This window comes from Prionailurus bengalensis, chromosome A3 (genome assembly GCF_016509475.1).
Source record: "Prionailurus bengalensis isolate Pbe53 chromosome A3, Fcat_Pben_1.1_paternal_pri, whole genome shotgun sequence".
NCBI lineage: Eukaryota > Metazoa > Chordata > Mammalia > Carnivora > Felidae > Prionailurus > Prionailurus bengalensis.
Genome location: NC_057354.1, coordinates 52,252,994 through 52,278,662, shown reverse-complemented (window position 1 = coordinate 52,278,662; position 25,669 = coordinate 52,252,994). Strand labels below are relative to the sequence as shown.

Sequence of the window (25,669 nt, the reverse complement as noted above, 5' to 3'; positions counted from 1 at the left end):
AGTGATTCAGAATCCATGAAGTGCTGAATTTCAGGGCAAATGGATGTCATTGTAGTTAAGCTGGTTCTAGAATTATGAGGCTGAAGTATTAGATGGGTCATTGGTATGGGTCCAGAAGTGTCTGTTCTGATGGCAGGGGGTACAGCAAAGAGGAAACAGTGAGCCAGTGGAACAGCGTGGTGATTTTCACAAGATTACAAAGGTAGGTTATAGACATTGTCTGTTGCCTTCTTGTTATCCATTTACTTGTTTTCCTTGTCAAGAGAGCCTCAACTTTGTTCAGAATTATGGTGGCCTCATGATCAGGTTCATGACTGGTCTAACCCTTAAACCTAGGTTGGCCTAGTTCTGGGTGGTAAGATGCAATAAGAAGTCTATTGAGGAAGGGTTTTCTGGAAATATTTTGCTGTTTTGATGGTAGGAAAAAATTGTGCTGGTGACTCCTATTTTCCTTGGAGCTATGAGAGCCATCTCTTGATCATGGGGAAATGGCCAAGAAAATAATAGACTCTAGCTCTAGTATGAAATTATTATCTCCTTACTTCCAGATGTCTTGTTTGGGAGAAAATAATCTAAGCCATTGTTAGTCAGACATTATTGCTGAAAACAATCTTTACTTATACAACTAACATTATAGTAACAATTTTCAGATTCCTTAATTCATTGTTGGTTAATTTATTAGTTTTCTAGGGCTGCAGATTGGGTGGCATAAACAACAGAAACTTATTTTCTCACAGTTCTGAGGGCCAGAAGTCTGAGATCAAGGTGCCAACAGGGTTGTTGTTTTTTTTCTGAAATCCTCTTGTCTGCTTCATGGATGTCTGTCTTCTGCTAGTGTCTTAAAGTTTATTTATTTATTTTTGAGAGAAAGAGTGTGTGTGCAGGGGAGGGGCAGAGAGAAACACAAAGAGAGAATCCCAAACAGGCTCCGCACTGTCAGCGCAGAGCCCATTGTGGGACTCGAACTCATGAACTGTGAGATCATGACCTGAGCCTAAATCAAGAGTCAGACACTTAACCGACTGAGCCACCCATATGCCCCATATCTTCTCCTAGTGTCTTCACATGGTCTTCCTTCTGTGTGTGTGTGTGTCCAATTTTCCTCTTGTTATAAAGACACCAGTCATGTTGTGTTAGGGCCTACACCAAGGACATCATTTTATCTTAATTACCTCTTTAAAGACCTTACCTCCAAATATAGTCACATTCTGAGGTATGGGGATTGGATCTTAACATATGAATTTGGTGGGGGGGGGGGGGGTGGGGGGGGGGAATAGTATTCAGTCCATAGCAGACAACTACAACTAACATTTAATATTTATGGTTCTCACACTCTTTCAAATGACTGTTGGACAACCACAGCATAGGGTCTTTAAGGAGATTATATTTGTCACTTTTTTCTACTCATTCATTCAACAAATAATTAAATGTGACTGGTGTTATAATAGATGCTGGAGGTGAATACAAGGGAAACTAAGAGAAGGTTCCTTCTCTTTAATACTGTATAGATAGTCGAATGTGTGGACTAGAATTGGAAGGAATTCCAAAGGTCATCCAGACAGGGCTGTAAAATGTAAGAGTTGGAAGGACCTGGCCTGTTGTCTTGTTCAAGTTCTCCATTTTATATTTGGGAAGTCAGCAGCCTTCTTATATTTCAGAACCCACTTTACAAACCCAGGCAAGTGGGTTCTCTCTAGTCAAAGAGTCTGCTTAAAATATCCCAATAAACCCAGTTAAAGAGTCTTAGGATTAGTGGGGGTAAAATGACATTTCATGAGCACTTACTGTTATCTAGGCACGATGCTATCAACTCTCATGGAGGACAAGCCCACTTCATGTGAGCCCCACTTTGGGTGAAACACAAGTCCTGCTTTGGGTGAGCCCCACTTCTCTCTCTCTCTTTGCCCCTCCTGGGATTCTATCTCTCTCTCTCTCTTTGCCCCTTGCTCACTTATGCCCTCTCATCTCTTAAAGGAAAAAAAAAAGAGTACACTTATGATGACCACTGAGTAATGTATATAATTGGTGGGTATATTGGGGCACCTAGGTGGCTCAGTCAGTTGAGTGTCCAACCTCAGTTCAGGTCATGATCTCACAGTTCATAAGTTTGAGCCCCACGTCGGACTCTGTGCTTACAGCTCAGAGCCTGGAGACTGCTTCAGATTCTGTGTCTCTCTCTCTCTCTCTGCCCCTGCCCAGCTCATTCTCTCTCTCTCTCTCTCTCTCTCTCTCTCTCAAAAATAAACAGTAAAAACAATTTTTAATAAAAAATTTTAAAAAAAGAATTGGTGAGCATATGGTACACTTGAAACTAATACAACACTATGCATTAATTATATTGGAATTAAATAAATAATAAATAAATTTTCTAATTAAAAAAAAAAAGAATCCTTGGTTTTGGTACTGGTTCTGCTACTAGCCATTTTATGGCCTTTAACCAATACCTTAAATTCTGGCCTTAGTTTCTTATGCCTACTTACAAGTATGTGGGCAAGAGTCATACTTTAAGAAACATAACTGAAGCACTAGTGAGCCAAGAACTAATTTCCTGAACTAACTCTTGCTAATGTACTAACAAAAAAGATCAGGCGTCTCTCAGAACCCTAAATAACAGATGTATTGTAATGAGGCTTTTCTGGAAATAATGCCACACCTTTGTCACCTAAACCATATAAGGAGGGAACAGTGGCACCATGGCAAGCTGGTGAAGAAGATATATTTACTTAGGCAGGGCCTTTAACATCCTCAAATTATATTATGTGAACAATGTTGGTTGACACAAAGCAGTCTCCATCTGGCATACAATGTGCCCAGTAACATAGCATGTATTATTGACAAACACAATGACAAGTGTCTCTATTTTCTATTTCTAATACATTTTCAGGGTGATTTTTATTTTCTGAGATTTTCCTCTATTTTCCAGATGTTATCTTTACAACTGAAAAGAAACACATCATTAAACTGGTGATAGTATCATTACATTAATATATATCTCAAAAACATGAACTAATTAGCAGTCAAAAAATGTAAAATATCAATAATAATTTTTCTAAAATCTAAATATGTATTAACTATGGACTGAAGAATATCAGGAAACCTCAGAGTACTCACAATCAATTCATAAATATTGTTTATTTCACTTAAGGAAGTATGAAAGATGATAGAGCACCTTGGTGCTCAGTTGGTTGAGCATCTGACTTCGGCTCAGGTCATGATATCATGGTTCAAGAGTCTGAGTCCCACATTGGGCTCGCTGCTGACAGCGCGGAGCCAGTTTTGAATCCTCTGTGCCCTTCTTTTTCTGCCCCTTCCCCACTTATGCTCTCTCTCTCTCTCTCTCAAAAATAAATAAACCTTAAAAAAAAAAGGAAAGTATGGTACACCTTGGGTGGCTCAGTCGGTTAAGCATCTGACTTCAGCTCAGGTCATGATCTCACGGTCCACGAGTTCAAGCCCCATGTTGGGCTCTGTGCTGAAAGCTCAGAGCCTGGAGCCTGGTTCAGATTTTGTGTCCAGCCCCCCCGCCCATCCCTTACTCATGCTCTCTCTCTCTCTCTCTCTCTCTCTCTCTTTCTCTCTCTCTCAAAAATAAATAAATGTGAAAAAAATCAAAAAGAAAGTATGAAAGATGATAAATATATTTTGGGGATTTCAGTGCTCACTGTAACTAGTAGAATAAGAAATAAAATAATTTTTTCCTTTAGAGGAACAAGAACAGAGCTACCATATGGTCAAGGACATTATGCCCATCTATGTCATCTCAGAGAATAAAATTCTTGCACAAATGATATCCAGAAAGACAGCTGGCAGTGAACTGGAACTGAGTGAGGTATTTGGTTGCTAGGCAGCCTGGGGACACTGTTAAGGATGCACTGATCTTTGTCTCCCTGAGGATTCCATGCTGCTCTACCTGACCTACAATTTATGGACAGTGTTACTCAACCTAATGCTAAGAGAGAACAGGATGAGGGATGGAGGATCAAAAGGAAGAAAGGTCCTTTTGGTGTCAAATGTGGGAAAGACAGAATTCTACTGTAACAACAATTCTTCTGTAGCTATTCATACAGTTCATTCCTAGAATATAACTATTTCTTGCTGTGTTTCTCTGAACAACTTCTACAGGATTGGAGTGAACAGTATAGCTGGTTAACCTGCTATTTTATGGCAAGTTATTTTCCTTTGGGTTATTAATCAAAATAGAGTTTACCATAAATTTCTCTTAAGTCTGGAAAATACTTTGCCGTGCATGAAGGTGAAGTAATGTGGGTCTTTAAAAGCAGTGTATACTTCGGGACTATATATATAGTCCCCCCCCACACACACACACATTTATATATGGTACATGTGTGCATGTGAGCCCCTAAGCCCACTATAGAGAAGGCACATGAAATGAAAACATTTGAGTTTTTCCTCTCACCCCAAGACTTAGTGAGTCAGGAATGCTAAAGGGGAAAAAAATCCCAGTAACTTTATTTATTTAATTATTTGTAGAGATGATGCTGTTTACCCTCAGTCATGAGGAACAAAATTTGAAAAGAGTGGGAGATCAGAGGATTTCAAAAAGAACAGGATGATTTAGCACAAGAAGCAAGTTAGCTATAAGCACATAATTAGGGTGCCTCAGGAAGTTACCATGAATGGCAAGTAGAAATGAGTGTCAATGGAGCAAAAAGGGTACCATCCAACCTAGAGAGCTAAGCACCAAAGATCTATGTTAGAAGAACATGGCCAACTGCAGAGCCAATCTGTAGGGACTCCCATAAACCAAAAATGGGATAATTTGAACAACAGAAAGAATAAGAACTGCAATAAATTTAAACTCATCAACTATTTTTATTTTTCTTTTTTATAAGTTTTTAAATGTTTATTTATTTATTTATTTGGGGGGGTGGAGAGAGAGAGAGAGCAGGGGAGGAGCAGAGACAGAAGGCAAGAGAGAGAGAATCCCAACCAGGCTCTGCACTGACAGTGCAGAGTGCAATGTGGGGCTCAAACAGACAAACAGTGAGATCTGAGCCACAATCAAGAGTTGGATGCTTAATCAACTGAGCCACCCAGGCACCCCTCATCAACTATTTTTAAATCCATGAATATTAGTTACAAGAAGAAAAATATTTAACTGGTCAATCTGGGAGGATTATTTTGAAGTCTATTGCTTTGAAAACTAGCAAGTAAAGTGCAAATCGAAGTCTTATCCTCGGGGTAACAAAATAGTTAATAAGAGGAAATTTCTCCTTGAAGAATTATTTCAGTTAATAAGTTGAAGAACGATAGAATCAGAATATCACCATTTTGCAACTAATGATCTAGGCAATGATCATCAGTGATTGCTCACATCACAAGACAACAGATTTTATATATCTCCTGGTAGAAGTACATAGCATCCCTTATCAAGTACTCTTCACACACACACATGCACACACACAAACAAACCTTCAAATGTAACTAGTAATTTATAGCAAACAGAAAGGGAAAAGAAATATGGTAAATGGGACATAATCAGAAAAATCCAACTGTAAGAAACTGTTTAGGATAAATGACCCCATTTCTCTAATAAGTGAAAGGAAAAAGGAATAGATGGCAGGGGAGACCTTTAGATTAAGAAACTTAAGAGACATACAAATCCAGAAGGAGGGCAGGGCAGCATGGAACTTTTCTTTTGCATCCCTCATCCCTAAAATGCAGCCAAATCAACATTGAACCATCTTGCACAGCTAGAAAACTGATCTGAGGATTAACACAACAATCTGCACAACTTGAACTACAGAACTTGGCAGGTACATGGTGCAGAGAGGTGAACTTGGGGAGAGAGAAACTGTTTTTTTTTTTTTTGCCTGTGCTATTTTTGCCTGTGGAGAGAGGATGGAAACAGAAGAAGAGTCCAGGAAAAGCATTGCTCTATGCCCCCTGAGAGCAGCTGGAGAGAAAGAGAGTGGAGTGAGCAAAAAAGGAAGAATGGAGAAAGGGACTACAAGGGACTGAACAAAAAAGGGGGGGGGGAGGATAAAGGAGACAGTCTAAATTCCACTAAGACGCCATAAAAAGGGGAGTTCAGAGTCTGAAACTCCTCAATTTGATACCTGGAGGAGTTCTAGTGGGAAGAGCAAAGCCCAAGAGCAGACAGCAAGGTCCGAGGAGTCCTCAGGCCACATGGGGAATGGCTTTTTCCCTGTTGGGAGGACATTTGATAGAGGCAGTACAGTCTCCTCCAGCAGACCCCAGAGAACAGCCACTTTCACTGGTGTTGAAACAGGGACATTAAGGGTTCACTGAAGCTTGGAGCCAGATGGGCATTGTGATTTACCATAATCCCTGAAACGCTGCTGCTACACAATCCCCTAAACTTTTTCTGGGGCAGGCTGGCACCAGCTGCAGTTTCTGTGCATCTGTGGCAGCACAGTCTTGCAAACATTCCTGGGGGTGGGCCGGCCTCCGGCCACTGCTCAGCAAACCCTCCCTCAGAGGGTCTGAGCAGGTCAAAGCCACAGGGCACTCAGAAGTGAGGTTTGGAAACACAGTCCCATCTGAGATAAAACTCAGGAGGGAGGTGACACCTGGCAGGCTGACAGCTTGGTCATGGACAGTGTAGAAGCAGGGAGTGGATGGAAGCCAGACACAAAGGAGGGGTGCTTGATTTCCAGTCTGTGAGAGCACAGAGTTCTGATACTAGAGACTGGGTAGTTCGGTGATGCCATTTTCACCCCTCCCACGCATGCGCATGCACATGTATACCTACATAACGATCCAGTCCAATTAACTAAGCAGCTCCATCTAGTGGAGAATGGAGCTGCTGAACCAAGACCCACCCAAATGGGCCATAGAGCTCTAGTGGAACACTACAAATCTCTCTGCCTACTTAGTTTACATACTATAAAGTGCTCCATAGTTTGACTTCTAGGGGAAACTGGACATAATTTCAATTGTATTTCATTCTGTTCATGGGTCTATCTATTCAATTTTTTTCTTTTTCTTTTCTTATTCTTGAATACAGAAAGAGAAAAAAATTATTTTTATTTTCTGTTTCTATGAAAAAGATTTAATTTTTCTACAATATTTTTTACTTTTTTGTAAATTTTTTAGTTCTATTTTATGTTCATCATTTCATTTGATTCTATTTTATTGCATTCATTTTTTTTTAAATTTCTAACATTTTCCTTTTTTTAACCTTTTTTCTTTCTTTTCCATTCTTTCCCTTTTTTCTCTAATCTATCAAACATCCTTCAAACCAGACTGAAATATACCTAGGAGCTAGCATCCTTTATTTGATTTTTTGTGTTGTTTTTATTTTTATTTATTTTCACTTTTATTTTATTAATTCTTTTTCTTCCTTCAAAATTACAAAAGAAAGGAATACACCCCAAAAGAAAGAAAAGGAAGAAAGGACAGCCAGGGACTTAATCAACACAGATACAAGCAAGATGTCTGAACCAGAATTTAGAATCACAATAATAAGAATACTAGCTGGGGTTGAAAAAAGCATAGAATCCCTTTCTGTGGAGATAAAAGAGGTAAAATCTAGTCAGAACAAAATTTAAAATGCTATAACTGAGCTGCAATCTCAAATGTCTGCCATGGTAGCAAGGATGGATGAAGCAGAGTAGTGAATCAGTGACATAGAAGACAAACTTATGGAGAATAATGAAGCAGGAAAAAAGAGGGAAACTAAGGCAAAAGAGCACGATATGAGCATTAGAGAACACAGTGACTCATGAAAAAGGAATAACATCCAAATCATAGGGATCCCAAGAGATGAAGTAGAGAAAAAGGAGTAGAAGGTTTTTGTGAGCAAATCATAGTGGAAAACGTTCCTAACCTGGGGAAAGACACAGACATCAAAATCAAGGAAGCACATAAAACTCCTATTAGATTCAACAAAAACCGACCATCAACAAGGCATATCATAGTCAAATTCACAAAATTCTCAGGCAAGGAAAGAATCATTAAATGGCAAGGGGGAAAACGTCCTTAACCTACAAGGGAAGACAGATCAGGTTTGCAGCAGACCTATCCACAGAAATTGGCAAGCCAGAAAGGAGTGGCAGGATATATTCAATGTGCTGAATCAGAAAAAATATGCAGCCAAGAATTCTTTATCCAGCAAGGCTGTCATTCAAAATAGAAGGAGAGGTAAAAAGTTTTCCAGATGAACAAAAACTAAAGGAATTCATGACCACTAAACCAGCACTGCAAGAAACTTTAAGGGGGACTCGGAGGGAAGAAAAGAAGAAAAATAACAAAAAAGACCCAAAGCAAGTAAGATCAGAAAGGACCAGAGAACACCACCAGAAACTCCAACTCTACAAGCAACATAATGGCAATAAATTCATATCTTTCAGTATTCACTCTAAATGTCAATGGACTACATGCTCCAATCAAAAGACATAGGGTAACAGAATGGGTAAGAAAACAAGATCCATCTATATGCTGTTTACAAGAGACCCACTATAGACCTACAGACACTTTCAGATTGAAGGTAAGGGGATGGAGAACCATCTATCATGCTAATGATCACCAAAAGAAAGCCGGAGTAGCCATACTGATATCAGACAATCTAGATTTTAAAATAAAGACTGTAAAAAGAGATGAAGAAGGGCATTATATCATAATTAAGGGGTCTATCTACAAAGAAGACCTAACAATTGTAAACATGTATTCTCCAAACATGGAAGCAACCAAATATATAAATCAGTCACAAACATAGAGAAACTCATTGATAATAATACCATAATAATAGGGGATTTCAACACCCCACTTACAGCAATGGACAGATAATCTAAGCAAAAAATCAATGAGAAAACAATGGCTTTGAATGACACACTGCACTGGATGGACTTAACATACATATTAGGAATATTCCATCCCAAAGCAGCAGGATACACATTCTTCTTCAGTGCACATGGAACATTCTCCAGAATAGATCACATACTGGGACACAAATCAGTCCTCAACAAGTACAAAAAGATCGGGATCATAGCGTGCATATATTCAGACCACAGAGTTATGAAACTCGAAATCAACCACAAGAAAAAATTTGGAAAGATAACATACTTGGAGACCAAAGACCATCCTACTAAAGAATGAATGGACTGAGAGGCGGCAAGATGGCGGCTTAGGAGGACGCTGGGCTCACCGCACGTCCTGCTGATCACTTAGATTCCATCTACACCTGCCAAAATAACCCAGAAAACCGCCAGAGGATTAGCAGAACAGAGTCGCCGGAGCCAAACGCAGACGAGAGGCCCACAGAAGAGGGTAGGAAGGGCGGCGAGGCGGTGCGCGCTCCACGGACTGGCGGGAGGGAGCCGGGGCGGAGGGGCGGCTCGCCTGCCAAGCAGAGCCCCCGAGTCTGGCTTGCAAAAGCGGAGGGGCCGGGCAGACTGTGTTCCGACAGCAAGTGCGACTTAGCGTCTGGGAGGTCATAAGTTAACAGCTCTGCTCAGAAAGCGGGAAGGCTGGAGGACAAAGGGAGGGAGAGCTGCTGAGCCCCCTGACAACAGAGCTCAGTTTGGTGGGGAACAAAGGCGCTCACCAGCGCCATCTCCCCCGCCCATCCCCCAGCCGAAATCCCAAAGGGAACTGGTTCCTGCCAGGGAACTTGCTCGCTCCGCACAAACACCCAACTCTGCGCTTCGGCAGAGCCAAACCTCCGGCAGCGGATCTGACTCCCTCCCGCTGCCACAGGGCCCCTCCTGAAGAGGATCACCTAAGGAGAAGCGAGCTAAGCCTGCCCCTCCTGCCCCCGAGCACCTTGCCTACCCACCCCAGCTAATACACCAGATCCCCAGCATCACAAGCCTGGCAGGGTGCAAGTAGCCCAGACGAGCCACACCACCCCACAGTGAATCCCGCCCCTAGGAGAGGGGAAGAGAAGGCACACACCAGTCTGACTGTGGCCCCAGCGGTGGGCTGGGGGCAGACATCAGGTCTGACTGCAGCCCCGCCCACCAACTCCAGTTATACACCACAGCACAGGGGAAGTGCCCTGCAGGTCCTCACCACGCCAGGGACTATCCAAAATGACCAAGCGGAAGAATTCCCCTCAGAAGAATCTCCAGGAAATAACAACAGCTAATGAGCTGATCAAAAAGGACTTAAATAACATAACAGAAAGTGAATTTAGAATAATAGTCATAAAATTAATCGCTGGGCTTGAAAACAGTATACAGGACAGCAGAGAATCTCTTGCTACAGAGATCAAGGGACTAAGGAACAGTCACGAGGAGCTGAAAAACGCTTTAAACGAAATGCATAACAAAATGGAAACCACCACAGCTCGGCTTGAAGAGGCAGAGGAGAGAATAGGTGAACTAGAAGATAAAGTTATGGAAAAAGAGGAAGCTGAGAAAAAGAGAGATAAAAAAATCCAGGAGTATGAGGGGAAAATTAGAGAATTAAGTGATACACTAAAAAGAAATAATATACGCATAATTGGTATCCCAGAGGAGGAAGAGAGAGGGAAAGGTGCTGAAGGGGTACTTGAAGAAATAATAGCTGAGAACTTCCCTGAACTGGGGAAGGAAAAAGGCATTGAAATCCAAGAGGCACAGAGAACTCCCTTCAGACGTAACTTGAATCGATCTTCTGCACGACATATCATAGTGAAACTGGCAAAATACAAGGATAAAGAGAAAATTCTGAAAGCAGCAAGGGGTAAACGTGCCCTCACATATAAAGGGAGACCTATAAGACTCGTGACTGATCTCTCTTTTGAAACTTGGCAGGCCAGAAAGAATTGGCAAGAGATTTTCAGGGTGCTAGACAGAAAAAATATGCAGCCAAGAATCCTTTATCCAGCAAGTCTGTCATTTAGAATAGAAGGAGAGATAAAGGTCTTCCCAAACAAACAAAAACTGAAGGAATTTGTCACCACTAAACCAGCCCTACAAGAGATCCTAAGGGGGACCCTGTGAGACAAAGTCCCAGAGACATCACTATAAGCATAAAACATACAGACATCACAATGACTCTAAACCCGTATCTTTCTATAATAACACTGAATGTAAATGGATTAAATGCGCCAACCAAAAGACATAGGGTATCAGAATGGATAAAAAAACAAGACCCATCTATTTGCTGTCTACAAGAGACTCATTTTAGACCTGAGGACACCTTTAGATTGAGAGTGAGGGGATGGAGAACTATTTATCATGCGACTGGAAGCCAAAAGAAAGCTGGAGTAGCCATACTTATATCAGACAAACTAGACTTTAAATTAAAGGCTGTAACAAGAGATGAAGAAGGACATTATATAATAGTTACAGGGTCTATCCATCAGGAAGAGCTAACAATTATCAATGTCTATGCACCGAATACCGGAGCCCCCAAATATATAAAACAATTACTCATAAACATAAGCAACCTTATTGATAAAAATGTGGTAATTGCAGGGGACTTTAATACACCACTTACAGAAATGGATAGATCATCTAGACACACGGTCAATAAAGAAACAAGGGCCCTGAATGAGACATTGGATCAGATGGACTTGACAGATATATTTAGAACTCTGCATCCCAAAGCAACAGAATATACTTTCTTCTCGAGTGCACATGGAACATTCTCCAAGATAGATCATATACTGGGTCACAAAACAGCCCTTCATAAGTTTACAAGAATTGAAATTATACCATGCTTACTTTCAGACCACAATGCTATGAAGCTTGAAATCAACCACAGAAAAAAGTCTGGAAAACCTCCAAAAGCATGGAGGTTAAAGAACACCCTACTAACGAATGAGTGGGTCAACCAGGCAATTAGAGAAGAAATTAAAAAATATATGGAAACAAATGAAAATGAAAATACAACAATCCAAACGCTTTGGGACACAGCGAAGGCAGTCCTGAGAGGAAAATACATTGCAATCCAGGCCTATCTCAAGAAACAAGAAAAATCCCAAATACAAAATCTAACAGCACACCTAAAGGAACTAGAAGCAGAACAGCAAAGGCAGCCTAAGCCCAGCAGAAGAAGAGAAATAATAAAGATCAGAGCAGAAATAAACAATATAGAAACTAAAAAAACTGTAGAGCAGATCAACGAAACCAAGAGTTGGTTTTTTGAAAAAATAAACAAAATTGACAAACCTCTAGCCAGGCTTCTCAAAAAGAAAAGGGAGATGACCCAAATAGATAAAATCATGAATGAAAATGGAATTATTACAACCAATCCCTCAGAGATACAAACAATTATCAGGGAATACTATGAAAAATTATATGCCAACAAACTGGACAACCTGGAAGAAATGGACAAATTCCTGAACACCCACACTCTTCCAAAACTCAATCAGGAGGAAATAGAAAGCTTGAACAGACCCATAACCAGCGAAGAAATTGAATCGGTTATCAAAAATCTCCCAACAAATAAGAGTCCAGGACCAGATGGCTTCCCAGGGGAGTTCTACCAGACGTTTAAAGCAGAGATAATACCTATCCTTCTCAAGCTATTCCAAGAAATAGAAAGGGAAGGAAAACTTCCAGACTCATTCTATGAAGCCAGTATTACTTTGATTCCTAAACCAGACAGAGACCCAGTAAAAAAAGAGAACTACAGGCCAATATCCCTGATGAATATGGATGCAAAAATTCTCAATAAGGTACTAGCAAATCGAATTCAACGGCATATAAAAAGAATTATTCACCATGATCAAGTGGGATTCATTCCTGGGATGCAGGGCTGGTTCAACATTCGCAAATCAATCAACGTGATACATCACATTAACAAAAAAAAAACGAGAAGAACCATATGATCCTGTCAATCGATGCAGAAAAGGCCTTCGACAAAATCCAGCACCCTTTCTTAATAAAAACCCTTGAGAAAGTCGGGATAGAAGGAACATACTTAAAGATCATAAAAGCCATTTATGAAAAGCCCACAGCTAACATCATCCTCAATGGGGAAAAACTGAGAGCTTTTTCCCTGAGATCAGGAACACGACAAGGATGCCCACTCTCACCGCTGCTGTTTAACATAGTGCTGGAAGTTCTAGCATCAGCAATCAGACAACAAAAGGAAATCAAAGGCATCAAAATTGGCAAAGATGAAGTCAAGCTTTCGCTTTTTGCAGATGACATGATATTATACATGGAAAATCCGATAGACTCTAGCAAAAGTCTGCTAGAACTGATACAGGAATTCAGCAAAGTTGCAGGATACAAAATCAATGTACAGAAATCAGTTGCATTCTTATACACTAACAATGAAGCAACAGAAAGACAAATAAAGAAACTGATCCCATTCACAATTGCACCAAGAAGCATAAAATACCTAGGAATAAATCTAACCAAAGATGTAAAGGATCTGTATGCTGAAAATTATAGAAAGCTTCTGAAGGAAATTGAAGAAGATTTAAAGAAATGGAAAGACATTCCCTGCTCATGGATTGGAAAGATAAATATTGTCAAAATGTCAATACTACCCAAAGCTATCTACACATTCAATGCAATCCCAATCAAAATTGCACCAGCATTCTTCTCGAAACTAGAACAAGCAATCCTAAAATTCATATGGAACCACAAAAGGCCCCAAATAGCCAAAGGAATTTTGAAGAAGAAGACCAAAGCAGGAGGCATCACAATCCCAGACTTTAGCCTCTACTACAAAGCTGTCATCATCAAGACAGCATGGTATTGGCACCAAAACAGACACATAGACCAATGGAATAGAATAGAAACCCCAGAACTAGACCCACAAACGTATGGCCAACTCATCTTTGACAAAGCAGGAAAGAACATCCAATGGAAAAAAGACAGCCTCTTTAACAAATGGTGCTGGGAGAACTGGACAGCAACATGCAGAAGGTTGAAACTAGACCACTTTCTCACACCATTCACAAAAATAAACTCAAAATGGATAAAGGACCTAAATGTGAGACAGGAAACCATCAAAACCTTAGAGGAGAAAGCAGGAAAAGACCTCTCTGACCTCAGCCGTAGCAATCTCTTACTCGACACATCCCCAAAGGCAAGGGAATTAAAAGCAAAAGTGAATTACTGGGACCTTATGAAGATAAAAAGCTTCTGCACAGCAAAGGAAACAACCAACAAAACTAAAAGGCAACCAACGGAATGGGAAAAGATATTCGCAAATGACATATCGGACAAAGGGCTAGTATCCAAAATCTATAAAGAGCTCACCAAACTCCACACCCAAAAAACAAATAACCCAGTGAAGAAATGGGCAGAAAACATGAATAGACACTTCTCTAAAGAAGACATCCGGATGGCCAACAGGCACATGAAAAGATGTTCAGCGTCGCTCCTTACCAGGGAAATACAAATCAAAACCACACTCAGGTATCACCTCACGCCAGTCAGAGTGGCCAAAATGAACAAATCAGGAGACTATAGATGCTGGAGAGGATGTGGAGAAACGGGAACCCTCTTGCACTGTTGGTGGGAATGCAAATTGGTGCAGCCTCTCTGGAAAGCAGTGTGGAGGTTCCTCAGAAAATTAAAAATAGACCTACCCTATGACCCAGCAATAGCACTGCTAGGAATTTATCCAAGGGATACAGGAGCACTGATGCATAGGGCCACTTGTACCCCAATGTTCATAGCAGCACTCTCAACAATAGCCAAATTATGGAAAGAGCCTAAATGTCCATCAACTGATGAATGGATAAAGAAATTGTGGTTTATATACACAATGGAATATTACGTGGCAATGAGAAAAAATGAAATATGGCCTTTTGTAGCAACGTGGATGGAACTGGAGAGTGTGATGCTAAGTGAAATAAGCCATACAGAGAAAGACAGATACCATATGGTTTCACTCTTATGTGGATCCTGAGAAACTTCACAGGAACCCATGGGGGAGGGGAAGGAAAAAAAAAAAAAAAGAGGTTAGAATGGGAGAGAGCCAAAGCATAAGAGACTTAAAAACTGAGAACAAACTGAGGGTTGATGGGGGGTGGGAGGGAGGAGAGGGTGGGTGATGGGTATTGAGGAGGGCACCCTTTGGGATGAGCACTGGGTGTTGTATGGAAACCAATTTGTCAATAAATTTCATTAAAAAAAAATAAAATAAAATAAAAAAATAAAAAATAAAAAAATAAAATAAAATAAAATAAGCATTAAAAAAAAGTAAAAAATAAAAAAAATTAAAAAAAAATTAAAAAAATGAATGAATGGACTAACCAAGAAGTTAAAGAGGAAATTAAAAGTATATGGAAGCCAATGAAAATGATAACACCACAGCCCAAAACCTCTGGAACACAGCCAAGGTGGTCATAAGAGGGAAGTATATAGCAACCCAGGCCTTCCTAAAGAAGGAAGAAAGGTCTCAGATACACAACCTAACTTTATACCCTAAAGAGCTGGAAAGGAGCAGCAAATAAAACCCAAAAACAGCAGAAGACAGGAAATAATAAATATTAAAACAGAGATCAATGCTATCAAAGCCAAAAACAAACAAAAAAACCCCAGTAGAACAGATCAATGACACCAGGAGCTGGTTCTTTGAAAAAATCAACAAAATTGATAAACCCCTAGCCAGTTTGATCAATAAGAGAATATTATGGGCAATTATATGCCAATAAAATGGGCAATGTGGACAAAATGGACAAATTCCTAGAAGCATATAAACTACCAAAACTGAAATAAGAAGAAATAGAAAATTTTGAACAGACCCATAACCAGTAAATAAATTGAATTAATAACCAAAATTCTGCTGAAAAACAAGAGTTCAGGGGAAGATGGCTTTCCAGGGGACTTCTACCAGACATTTAAAGAAGATTTGACAACTATTCTTTTGACACTGTTCCAAAAAAATAGAAATGGAGGGGAAACTCCCAAACATATTCTATAAAGCCAGCATTACGTTAATTCCAAAATCAGACAAAGACCCCAATAAAAAGGAGAACTACAGACCAATTTCCCTGATGAACATGGATGCAAAAATCCTCAACAAGACATGAGCCAAACGGATCCAACAATACATTAAAAGAATTATTCACCAGGACCAAGTGGGATTTATACCTGGGATGCAGGGCTGGTTCAATAACTGCAAAATAATCAATGTGATACATCACATGAATAAAAGAAAGGACAAGAACCACATGATCCTCTCAATAGATGCAGAGAAAGCATTTGACAAAATACAGCATTCTTTCTTGAAAAAAAAAACCCTCAAGAATGTAGGCATAGAAGGATCATACCTCAAGATCATAAAAGCCATATATGAAAGACCCAATGCTAGTATCATCCTCAATGGGGAAACACTGAGAGCTTTTCCCCTACAGTCAGGAACATGACAGGGATGTCCACTCTCATCACCGTTATTCATCATAGTATTGGAAGTCTTAGCCTTAGCAATCAAACAACACAAAGGAATAAAAGGCATCCAAATCGGTGAGGAGGAAGTCAAACTTTCATTCTTCACAGACAACATGATACTCTATATGAAAAACCCAAAAGATTCCACTAAAAACTGCTAGAACTGATCCATGAATACAGCAAAGTCACAGGATATAAAATCAACGCACAGAAATTGGTTGCATTCCTATATACCAATAATGAACCAGCAGAAAGAGAAATCAGGGAATCAATCCCACTCATAATTGCACCAAAAACCATAAGACACCTAGGGATAAATTTAAGCAAAGAGATGAAAAATCTATACACTGAAAACTACAGAAAGCTTATGAATGAAATTGAAGAAGACACAAAAAAATGGAAAAATATTCCATGTTCATGGATTGGAAGAACAAATATTGTTAAAATGTCAATACTACATATTCAATGCCATACCTATCAAAATAACACCAGCATCTTCACAGAGCTACAACAAACAATCCTAAAATTTGTACGGAACCAGAAAAGACCTTGAATACCCAAAGCAATCTTGAAAAAGAAAACCAAAGCAGGAGGCATCACAATCCCAGAATTCAAGCTGTACTACAAAGCTGTAATCGTCAAGACAGGATGGTACTGGAACAAAAACAGACACTCAGGTCAATGGAACAGAATAGAGAACCCAGAAATGGACCCACAAACGTATGGCCAACTAATCTTTGACAAAGCAGGAAAGAATACTCAGTGGAATAAAGCAAATGCTGCTGGGAAAACTGGACAGAGACATACAGAAGAATGAACCTAGGCCACTTTCTTACACTATACACAAAAATAAACTCAAAATGGATGAAAGACCTAAATGTAAGAGAGGAAGCCATCAAAATCCTCAAGGAGAAGACAGGTAAAACCTCTTTGACCTCAGCTGCAGCAACTTCTTATCTAACGTCTCCAGAGGCAAGGGAAACAAAAGTAAAAATGAACTATTGGGACCTCATCAAGATAAAAAGCTTCTGCACAGCAAAGGAAACAATCAGCAAAACTAAAAGGCAATCAATGGAATGCGAGAAGATATCTGCAAATGACCTATCAGATAAAGGGTTAGTATCCAAAATCTATAAAGAATTTATCAAACTCAACATCAAAACAAAACCAAACCAAACAAATAATCCTGTGAAGAAATGGGCAAAAGACATGAATAGAGATTTCTCCAAAGAAGCCATCCAGACAACCAACAGACACATAAAAAAATGCTGAACATCACTCATTATCAGGGAAATACAAATCAAAACCACAATGAGATACTACCTACAACACCACATGTTGGCAAGGAAGCAGAGAAAGAGGATCTCTTTTCCACTGCTGGTAAGAATGCAAACTGTGCAGTCACTCCGGGAGACAGTATGGAGGTTTCTCAAAAAATTAAAAATAGAACTACCCTAGGATCCAGCAATTGCACTCCTAGGTATTTATCCAAGGGATACAGGTATGCTGTTTTGAAGGGGCACATGCACCCCAATGTTTATAGTAGCACTAGCAACAATAGCCAAAGTATGGAAAGAGCCCAAATGTCCATCCATGGATGAATGGATAAAGAAGAGGTGGTATATATATACAATGGAGTATTACCCGGCAATCAAAAAGAATGAAATCTTGCCATTTGCAACTACATGGATGGAACTAGAGGGTATTATGCTAAGTGAAATTAGCCGATCCGAGAAAGACAAACACCATATGACTTCACTCATAAGAGGAATTTAAGATACAAAACAGATGAACATAGGGAAGGGAAGCAAAAATAATATAAAAACAAGGAGGGGGGACAAAACATAAGAGACTCTCAAATACAGAGAAAAAACTGAGGGCTACTGGAGGGGTTGTGGGTGGAGGGATGGGCTAAATGGGTAAAGTGGCATTAAGGAGGACATTTGTTGAGATGAGTACTGGGTGTTATACATAGGGGATGAATCACTGGAATCTACTCCGGAAATCATTATAGCACTATATGCTAACTACCTTGGATGTAAATAAAAATATAATAATAATAATAATAATAATAATAATAACAACAAAATAAAAGATATTATAATACCTTCTTCAAAATTTAAAAAAGAGAGAGAGACATATAAACCAGTTGCAAAGAATGGGTGTTAATATTCTGAATCAAACAATCAAATTCTAAAAGGACTACTTTGGCCAACGTGAACATTAATTGGATATGCAATGATATTAATAATTCTGTTTTTTGTATCATAATAGTATTTGTCTACTTTTTAAAAAAAAGTATTTTACAAATACATCCAGAAATATTATAAATTAAATGATATGCTCCCTGGGATTTATTTCAAAATAATGTAGGAGAATTAAGGATATGGTAAATGTGAGTAAAAGTGAAATAAGACTAGCTATGCATTGTCAATTGTTGAGGGTTGATGATGTATATCCAGGAGGGGTTAACCATATATTTGAGAGAGAAAGAGAAAGAGATAAAAGGATGTGGCCATCTCCTAGGTCATGCTACCACAGTGGAACAGAGCCCCCCAATAAACAAAACCATAAACCATAACTTTTGGGCCCTCACTTAAAAGACTTAAATGCAATCAGAATGTCATCAAACAGTACACAAAATAGGAGAGAGATGAAGGGGACACAACATGAACATGAGCATTTTCAGAAGTATAGTGGACTGAGGAAAATCATATTTTTAATTTCGTCAGGCCAAAATTTTATGTTCATAATCAAGACATAATGTTTTTTAAAAGGGAGTATTATTATTGTTATTATTGCACGTACAGAGAGTTGATAAAGGGTATCAGTATTAAAACCTATGGCTAACATCACATTTAATGGTTAAAGACTGAATGCTGCTTCCCTTAGGCCAGATCAAGGCAAGAATGTACACTGGGAACACTCCTTGTGGGATGGGGAAGCACCAACAAACAACCCATTAGTTCCACATAAGGTGCTGTCTCTCACCATCTCTGTTCCTCCATCTTGGCCCTGAGAGAGGCCGTCTCTCTTGCTTCCCACATCAGCAAGGGTTCAAAGCCCCCTTGGACAAAAGCTCCCCTGGGGACCTCCTCACAGCCTTGAGAGCCAAAAAATGTCTGCTTCGGGAGGCCGCATCCTTGGCTCCATCAGCTCCGGAGAGAACTCACAGGGCACCCTGCTGGACGGCATCTGCCTAAGAATCCTCTTGAAAACAGCTATCTGACAGGCATCTGAGGCTTTCCATAAAGAGTAAGGTAACTGACCAGGCGCCTGGGTGGCTCAGTTGGTTAAGGGACCAACTTTGGCTCAGGTCATGATCTCACGGTTTATGAATTCGAGACCTGCCTCAGGCTCTATGCTGACAGCTCAGAGCCTGTAGCCTGTTTCCAATTCTGTCTCCCTCTCTCTGCTCCTCCCCTGCTTGTGCTCTGTCTCTGTCTCTCAAAAATAAATAAACGTTAAAAAAAAATTTTTTTTTTAAAGAGTAAGGTAACTGGCCTTTTGGGGGTACCTGACCCTCAATACAGTACTCCCATCATCCTAACAGCATTTTAAGGTATGGAAAACGAGGGTCTCAGGGGTGATTTGCCCAATTCTCACAGCTACTAAAACATAGCAGTGGCAGGATTCAAACCTACCAGGGTTTGTGACACCCAATACCAGGGTTTGTCCCCCCCCCCCCCCGCCCACCGGAACGTGCAGAAACCTCCCCCACCCCGGGTTAGGCCAGGGAGTCGGGCGGAGCTGGCAGATGGCGGGGCAGGGCGCGCGCAGGGACCCGCCTCCCGGAGGAGAAGCGGAAGCGGAAGCGCCATCAGACGGTAGCCATGGAGACGCGGGGGGTGGCGGGTAGCCACGGAGAAGCGCGACCTTTAACCTGCAGCCGAGGGTACGTCAGAGGCGACAGCAGACGGAAGTGCGGAGTCGGCGGCGGCTGGGCTGTGGGGTTGCGGGGCAGCGGGGCTGCGTGGCCACTGCAGGCCGGCTGCCATGGAGGTAACGCTGCTCGGGCGACCGGACTGGGACCGGGGCCCACCATCTCCCCGCGGGGCCTTCCCGAGCCGCGGTTTGAGACACGGGGATGGGCGCCGTGTGAGTTCTTGGCAACCTTCCCTTTGCGCCCCGCAGCCCTGCGCTGCTCCGGTCTCTGCCCCTACTGCCCCAAACTCAGTCCCTAGATTACCTGGCTCCTTAGAGCCAGATTGTATATGATTTGCCACAGCGACAGACCCCCACCTTCCCTAACTCACATAGGAGTTTCCTACACTTGATTCCACGGAGAGGCTTTACCTGTAAAGGTTCCAGCGTTCTATCTGAGATTAGGAGAAGAGTTCTTGATACGTGGGTTTGATTTTGTTTTGCAGGATCCTGTTCAAGATGGGGTGGCTTCACCAGCCACCTCTGGGACCGGGAAATCTAAGGTGAAGAGAATACAGTACTTGACTAGCCAATTCACTGAAGAGTGGAAGGGTGATGAATGGAAAACTTTGGCATGGGTAGGAGGGTGGCCCATTTGAAAGAAACCCTTCCCCAAGGGCTCTCGATTCTAATTGACACAATAACCAATCTGTTATCTTTTTTTTTTTTTTTTTTTTAAGTTTCATGGTGTGAAAGGAATGGACCTTGTTTACTTCCTGCTCCTGGTTAGCACCGCTGAGAGATTCTGCAATTTTTCAAACATTAATCTATGAGGATTTATATAGTGTAGTGGAAAGAGCAGTGACATTAAGTAGGAGTCAACGGACTCAATTCTGTAGGTTACTCCTACAGTATGAAAAAAAGGTTGAATTAGGTAATTTTTATGGTCTGGTACAACGTTTAATATTCCATGATTCTAAAAAGATAGTGGTTTATTGCTTGCATGCTAAGTTTTCAGTACTTCCCTGAACAGTTACTTCATCATTTAAGCTTCATGGTAACCATGAGACAAGTACTTTTGTTATCCCAATTTTACAGATGAGAAAACTGAGCCCAGAGGTTAAGTAATTTCCCTGATTTCTTAAAAAGACTAAATGCACCCTGATTTGTCTTGTTGCTATATTTATGCTTACATATTTTCAGGTAGCCAAAGACATTTCAGCCTTGAATAATTTTACAGCTCCAAGGAACGTTAAGTAGAATTAGTCCCAGTCCCCTAATTTTACAGTTAAATCAAAACCCAGAAAGTATCTTAACCTAAACAAGAATTTATGTAAGTAAGAGGATATGTGCTGTTTTTTATATTTCATAGCAGTCCCTTAACTGGTATTTATTGAGTTGAAGTTGCAGTTGCTACTTTTAAAAAATATGGTTTGGTTGACATGAAGATTTATTCAGTAGGATGTTTTTAAGAAGATATTATATTTCTTTTTTTGTGGTCTAAAAGGAACATGAGTTATAACAAATTAGTAATATCATTACATCTTTCAGCTGGAAACCTTGCCCAAGGAAGATCTTATCAAGTTTGCCAAGAAGCAGATGATGCTAATACAGAAAGCTAAAGCCCGATGTGCAGGTATTGAGTTGAAAATACTCATCTTTACCACAATCTCATTGAATCATGATTTAAAATACTAGGTTTTTAGTTGTATATTGGCTTATTTTGTTTACCAGTGAATCCAATAAAATCTTACTCAGTGTGAAATCTATTATTATTTAACATTCTAACCATTTACCTGTGATTTTTTTTTTTACCATTACACATCTCTAAACGGCAGTTATTTTTGAACTATTAAAATAATTTAAATAATAAAATAATAAAAGTCAAGGAAGAGGATCTTAAAGAAAAATTTGGTTAAAATTAAGCATTTTTTTGGATTTGGATTGTATATTGATCTAGATAAATCATTTTTTTCTAGGGTAGTCAGTTGAAATGTCAGAGATAGAAGATTGTGAGCCCAAAGAAGTAAAAAGAGGCCTCAAGTAAAGTAATAAAATATTTCCATTCCTGGAATGTTGAAATATATTTGTGGAAGTTGATTGATTGCCTGTTCAACTTTATATTCCTAAAGAATGTAGATATTAGTATTCTTTTCAATATGTGCAGTGAGGTCATGAATTTCCAATGACTTAACAAATGTTAATTGCTACAAGCCAAGATTTATTTTCTACTAGAAAAGGTCGCATTGTGTTTAGGGAGATTGGGCCAGTTTGTCATAAAGAGAGTAATAAATATATTTGGAAACGTGTTCTAGGCTCCAGACCTGGACATGAGTTGATGAAATAGGTTAGTATTTATGCTTAATATGAGGTTAATTATTGCTTTAAGATTATACAGTAAGAAGTTATTTACAGCTAAAATACTATAATGTCTCAGATTTGCATCAAAAATATCAAGATAGATAAGAAAAAAGGAAAAATACAGGTCAGGATGAAATGAGTCCATGTAATTATTGCTAAATTAAGGTGATGGGTGTATTAATCATACTATCCTTTCTACTTTTCTTACTTGTCTGGAATTTTCCATAAGAAAAAAGGAAAATAAAAGGTAATATGGGGTGAAATTAGTACTTTCTCAAAATATCTGCTGCTTTATTCTAATTTATAGTGTCTTTTTTTTTCTTAAAGAATGTACTTACCACTTTAGACAATAATTATTCTCTTCATTTCTGAACTGGAATTTTTTTAATAATTATTTAGAATTGGAGAAAGAAATTGAGGAATTCAAAACAAAACCTGTTGCTGGAGGAACTGGTGATATTATTAAGGTAATGCAAAAGTTGCAAATATTGCTTTAATTTTTATTTATTTACTTAGAGGAAATGTGTAATAACAAATCAAATTTCCTTTAAAGCTGTCAATGTGCCAGAGCCCTTTCTGGCTTTTGCCTCTGTTTTTCCACTTCCTCTCTGCCCTTGGTTAAGTTTTTTACCTCTCTTTCTGTGTGAAATGAGTGGTACTCTCTTCTCTTTTCCATCGCACACACTCTGTAATTAAGGCGCTGCCTTAATCTCAGCCCTGCTCTTCCCTCTCCCCCTCAGAAAACCCGTGATCAGGAATTTGATGGTGATTTTTAGGCCAATGGATGCAAAAAATCTATAAATAGATACATATACCTGGATGTGATTACTGACCCACATCTCACGGTTGAATCTCTAGCTGTTTGGGAAAGATTTAAATATTCACCCATTTCTCTTGTCTTTTCTTTGTGTTTAGCATGGCCAAATCCCTTTTACTGGATAACCAGTGGCAGCACTGTTTTTCAGACCTTTTAACTTTAGAGACTCTTCAGTTTTCCTGTTTCCTTTATCCTGTACATGTGTCAGCCACCAGTGATCTATAGTTCCTTCAGGATAATGCTGCAGTTTATCAGTACACTTCTCTTCCCTAACCCGGCTCTCTCTTCTCTTTTTGTTTTGTATGCTCTTGCCAGATCACAGGGTATTGTTTTTATCTTGTTTATCTGTTGAAGAACCTGAATTGCTTATTCTTACTTACAGGCCCCTAATGCTAACTAAATGTACCCTCCCCACCCATTTGGTCTAATCTTTAGAGTTTCTTTTGTTTCTCAAAGCTTTGTAATGTTTTTTTCCATGCTTTTCTAAATTTTCTAAATTTCTAGTAGTCATCTTATTTCTAGTAGTTATTTTCTAGCACATTGGGATACATCTAAAGTTTTATTCAAAGCTGATATATTTGACTTTCATTTTTAGAAGAGGAATAATCGTATTTTCCATGTCAAAATTTGAAGGTATATGAAGTTATATGCTGCTTCCAAATGCAAGGGGGAGGTGAAATTGCATGTTAAGATAATGAAATTTCTAGTACATATCACTCTTGTTATTATCTCTTTGCTGGAATCAAGTCTGTATTTCCTAATAAATAACTGTGCATCTGTGCCTCTAATCTTCAAGATTTTTTATAGCTGTTTTCAGTTAATGACCTGTATATATCCCCTAAAAATCAGTGAATGTATTTAGGATTGCCCTGATATTTACCAATCAGAAGTTTATATTGCAATATTCTATGTAATGTGAAAAAGCTAATTTTAAAACTAAAATTGTTTTAACCAAAGTAATCTGTGCACATAATTTACAAATAATGCTAATAACTAAATAACTTATTAAAACACTAATAACTTCTAGAAATTATTTCTGTATTTCTAAATAATACAGTTACACTGCTATTCCTTGATTTATCCATTTTAGACATTTAGCTATTAACTTGCTGTTAACAGCATATGAAAATTTTGCTATCTTTCCCAATAACTCCTACTTTCCATTGATCAGATAGATCAGATCATCTTTACTGTTTTTTCCTGGACCCCCCACCCCCCTTCTAAAGCCTTCTGTCCTGCATTAATTTGTTCTGGTTGTTCTCTAGGTCTGCCACCCAGTTTTCCTGGAAATGGCCTTGTGCCATGATCCTGTGAATTTTTACACTGCTTTTCTATATTGGCCCCCCATTTGCTAAGTGACATGTTATTCACTTTGGTGGTTAACCTCATCTTCATAGAGTATGCCCTTCTGTAGCATCCTCAGAAGGGATGTATGGGAGGAAAATGTCATCCCATATTTTAAAATGGCTTTATTCTACCTGTGTTTGAATAATAGCTATAACTTGATATAGAACTCTAAATTTTCTACATCTCTTGTTTGGTTTGTTTTTATTACTTTACGTAAGTTCAAAAGTAGACAGATATAGAGTGATAGTAGACTAATTTATTTAAGATTTTAACATTTTTATAGATTTTAAACATTTAGGTTTAACTTAATCTGGATTCATGATGAATTGGATTTGTGATTTTCCTGTTTGTAAAGTCTTTCAATATTTGTATCATGTTATGCAAATTTTGTAGAATAACGGAATCTGCTTCTTATTTTGTCTGAACAAGTTCATATGTAATTGGGATAATCTGTTCTTTGAAAATTTGATAGAATTCACCTGTAAAACTATTCCTTCTGTTACCTTAGGTGGACAGTTTTTAAACCACTAGTTTAATTTTTAAATTGTTACAGTATTAGGCGTTTTAATTTTTTTTTCTTGAGTTAATAAAGCTATATTTTTATTCCTTTCATTTCAGTTTTTAATGTTATTGCCAAATAATTGTTCATAATATTCTCTTTAGCTGTTTAATCTCTGATTTATATGTAGATATGTTTCCTTTTTATTTTTATTGTTGTGACTTCTGTCTTCTCTTAATCAGTCTTGCTAGAAGTTTTACTTACTCTTGTTGATCTAGTTTCCATTTCATTTACTTTCTATCCTGTTAAATTTCTGCAGAGAACAAACCTGTCTCTGAGGAAGATGGGACAGGGGTGATTTCTTGCCTTTTATTCTCATCCTCCCTATTCATATTGTCAACCAATCCCCAGTTTTTGAATCCCACACATTATACTTCCCTCAACAATATCTAGGGCCTCCAATTTCTGGACATTTAATTTACTAGAGTATTTGCCAGCTTCTCGTGTGTT

General features: G+C 39.1%; 1 protein-coding gene across 2 annotated transcripts in view; it reads left to right on the top strand.

The window, feature by feature from the left end:
- Positions 1-20,092: 20,092 nt before the first annotated feature.
- GCC2 (GRIP and coiled-coil domain containing 2) overlaps positions 20,093-25,669 on the top strand; it is a 66,373-nt gene continuing 60,796 nt past the window's right edge. The window contains exons 1-4 of one of the 2 annotated variants that reach the window (XM_043603030.1): positions 20,093-20,273; positions 20,642-20,698; positions 21,687-21,771; positions 22,896-22,963. In XM_043603030.1, the coding sequence (XP_043458965.1) occupies positions 20,268-20,273; positions 20,642-20,698; positions 21,687-21,771; positions 22,896-22,963 (216 nt within the window). In that variant the 5' untranslated portion in view covers positions 20,093-20,267. Of the gene's footprint in view, positions 20,370-20,641; positions 20,699-21,686; positions 21,772-22,895; positions 22,964-25,669 lie in introns of both variants that reach the window. The other variant, XM_043603029.1, reaches the window with a different exon arrangement.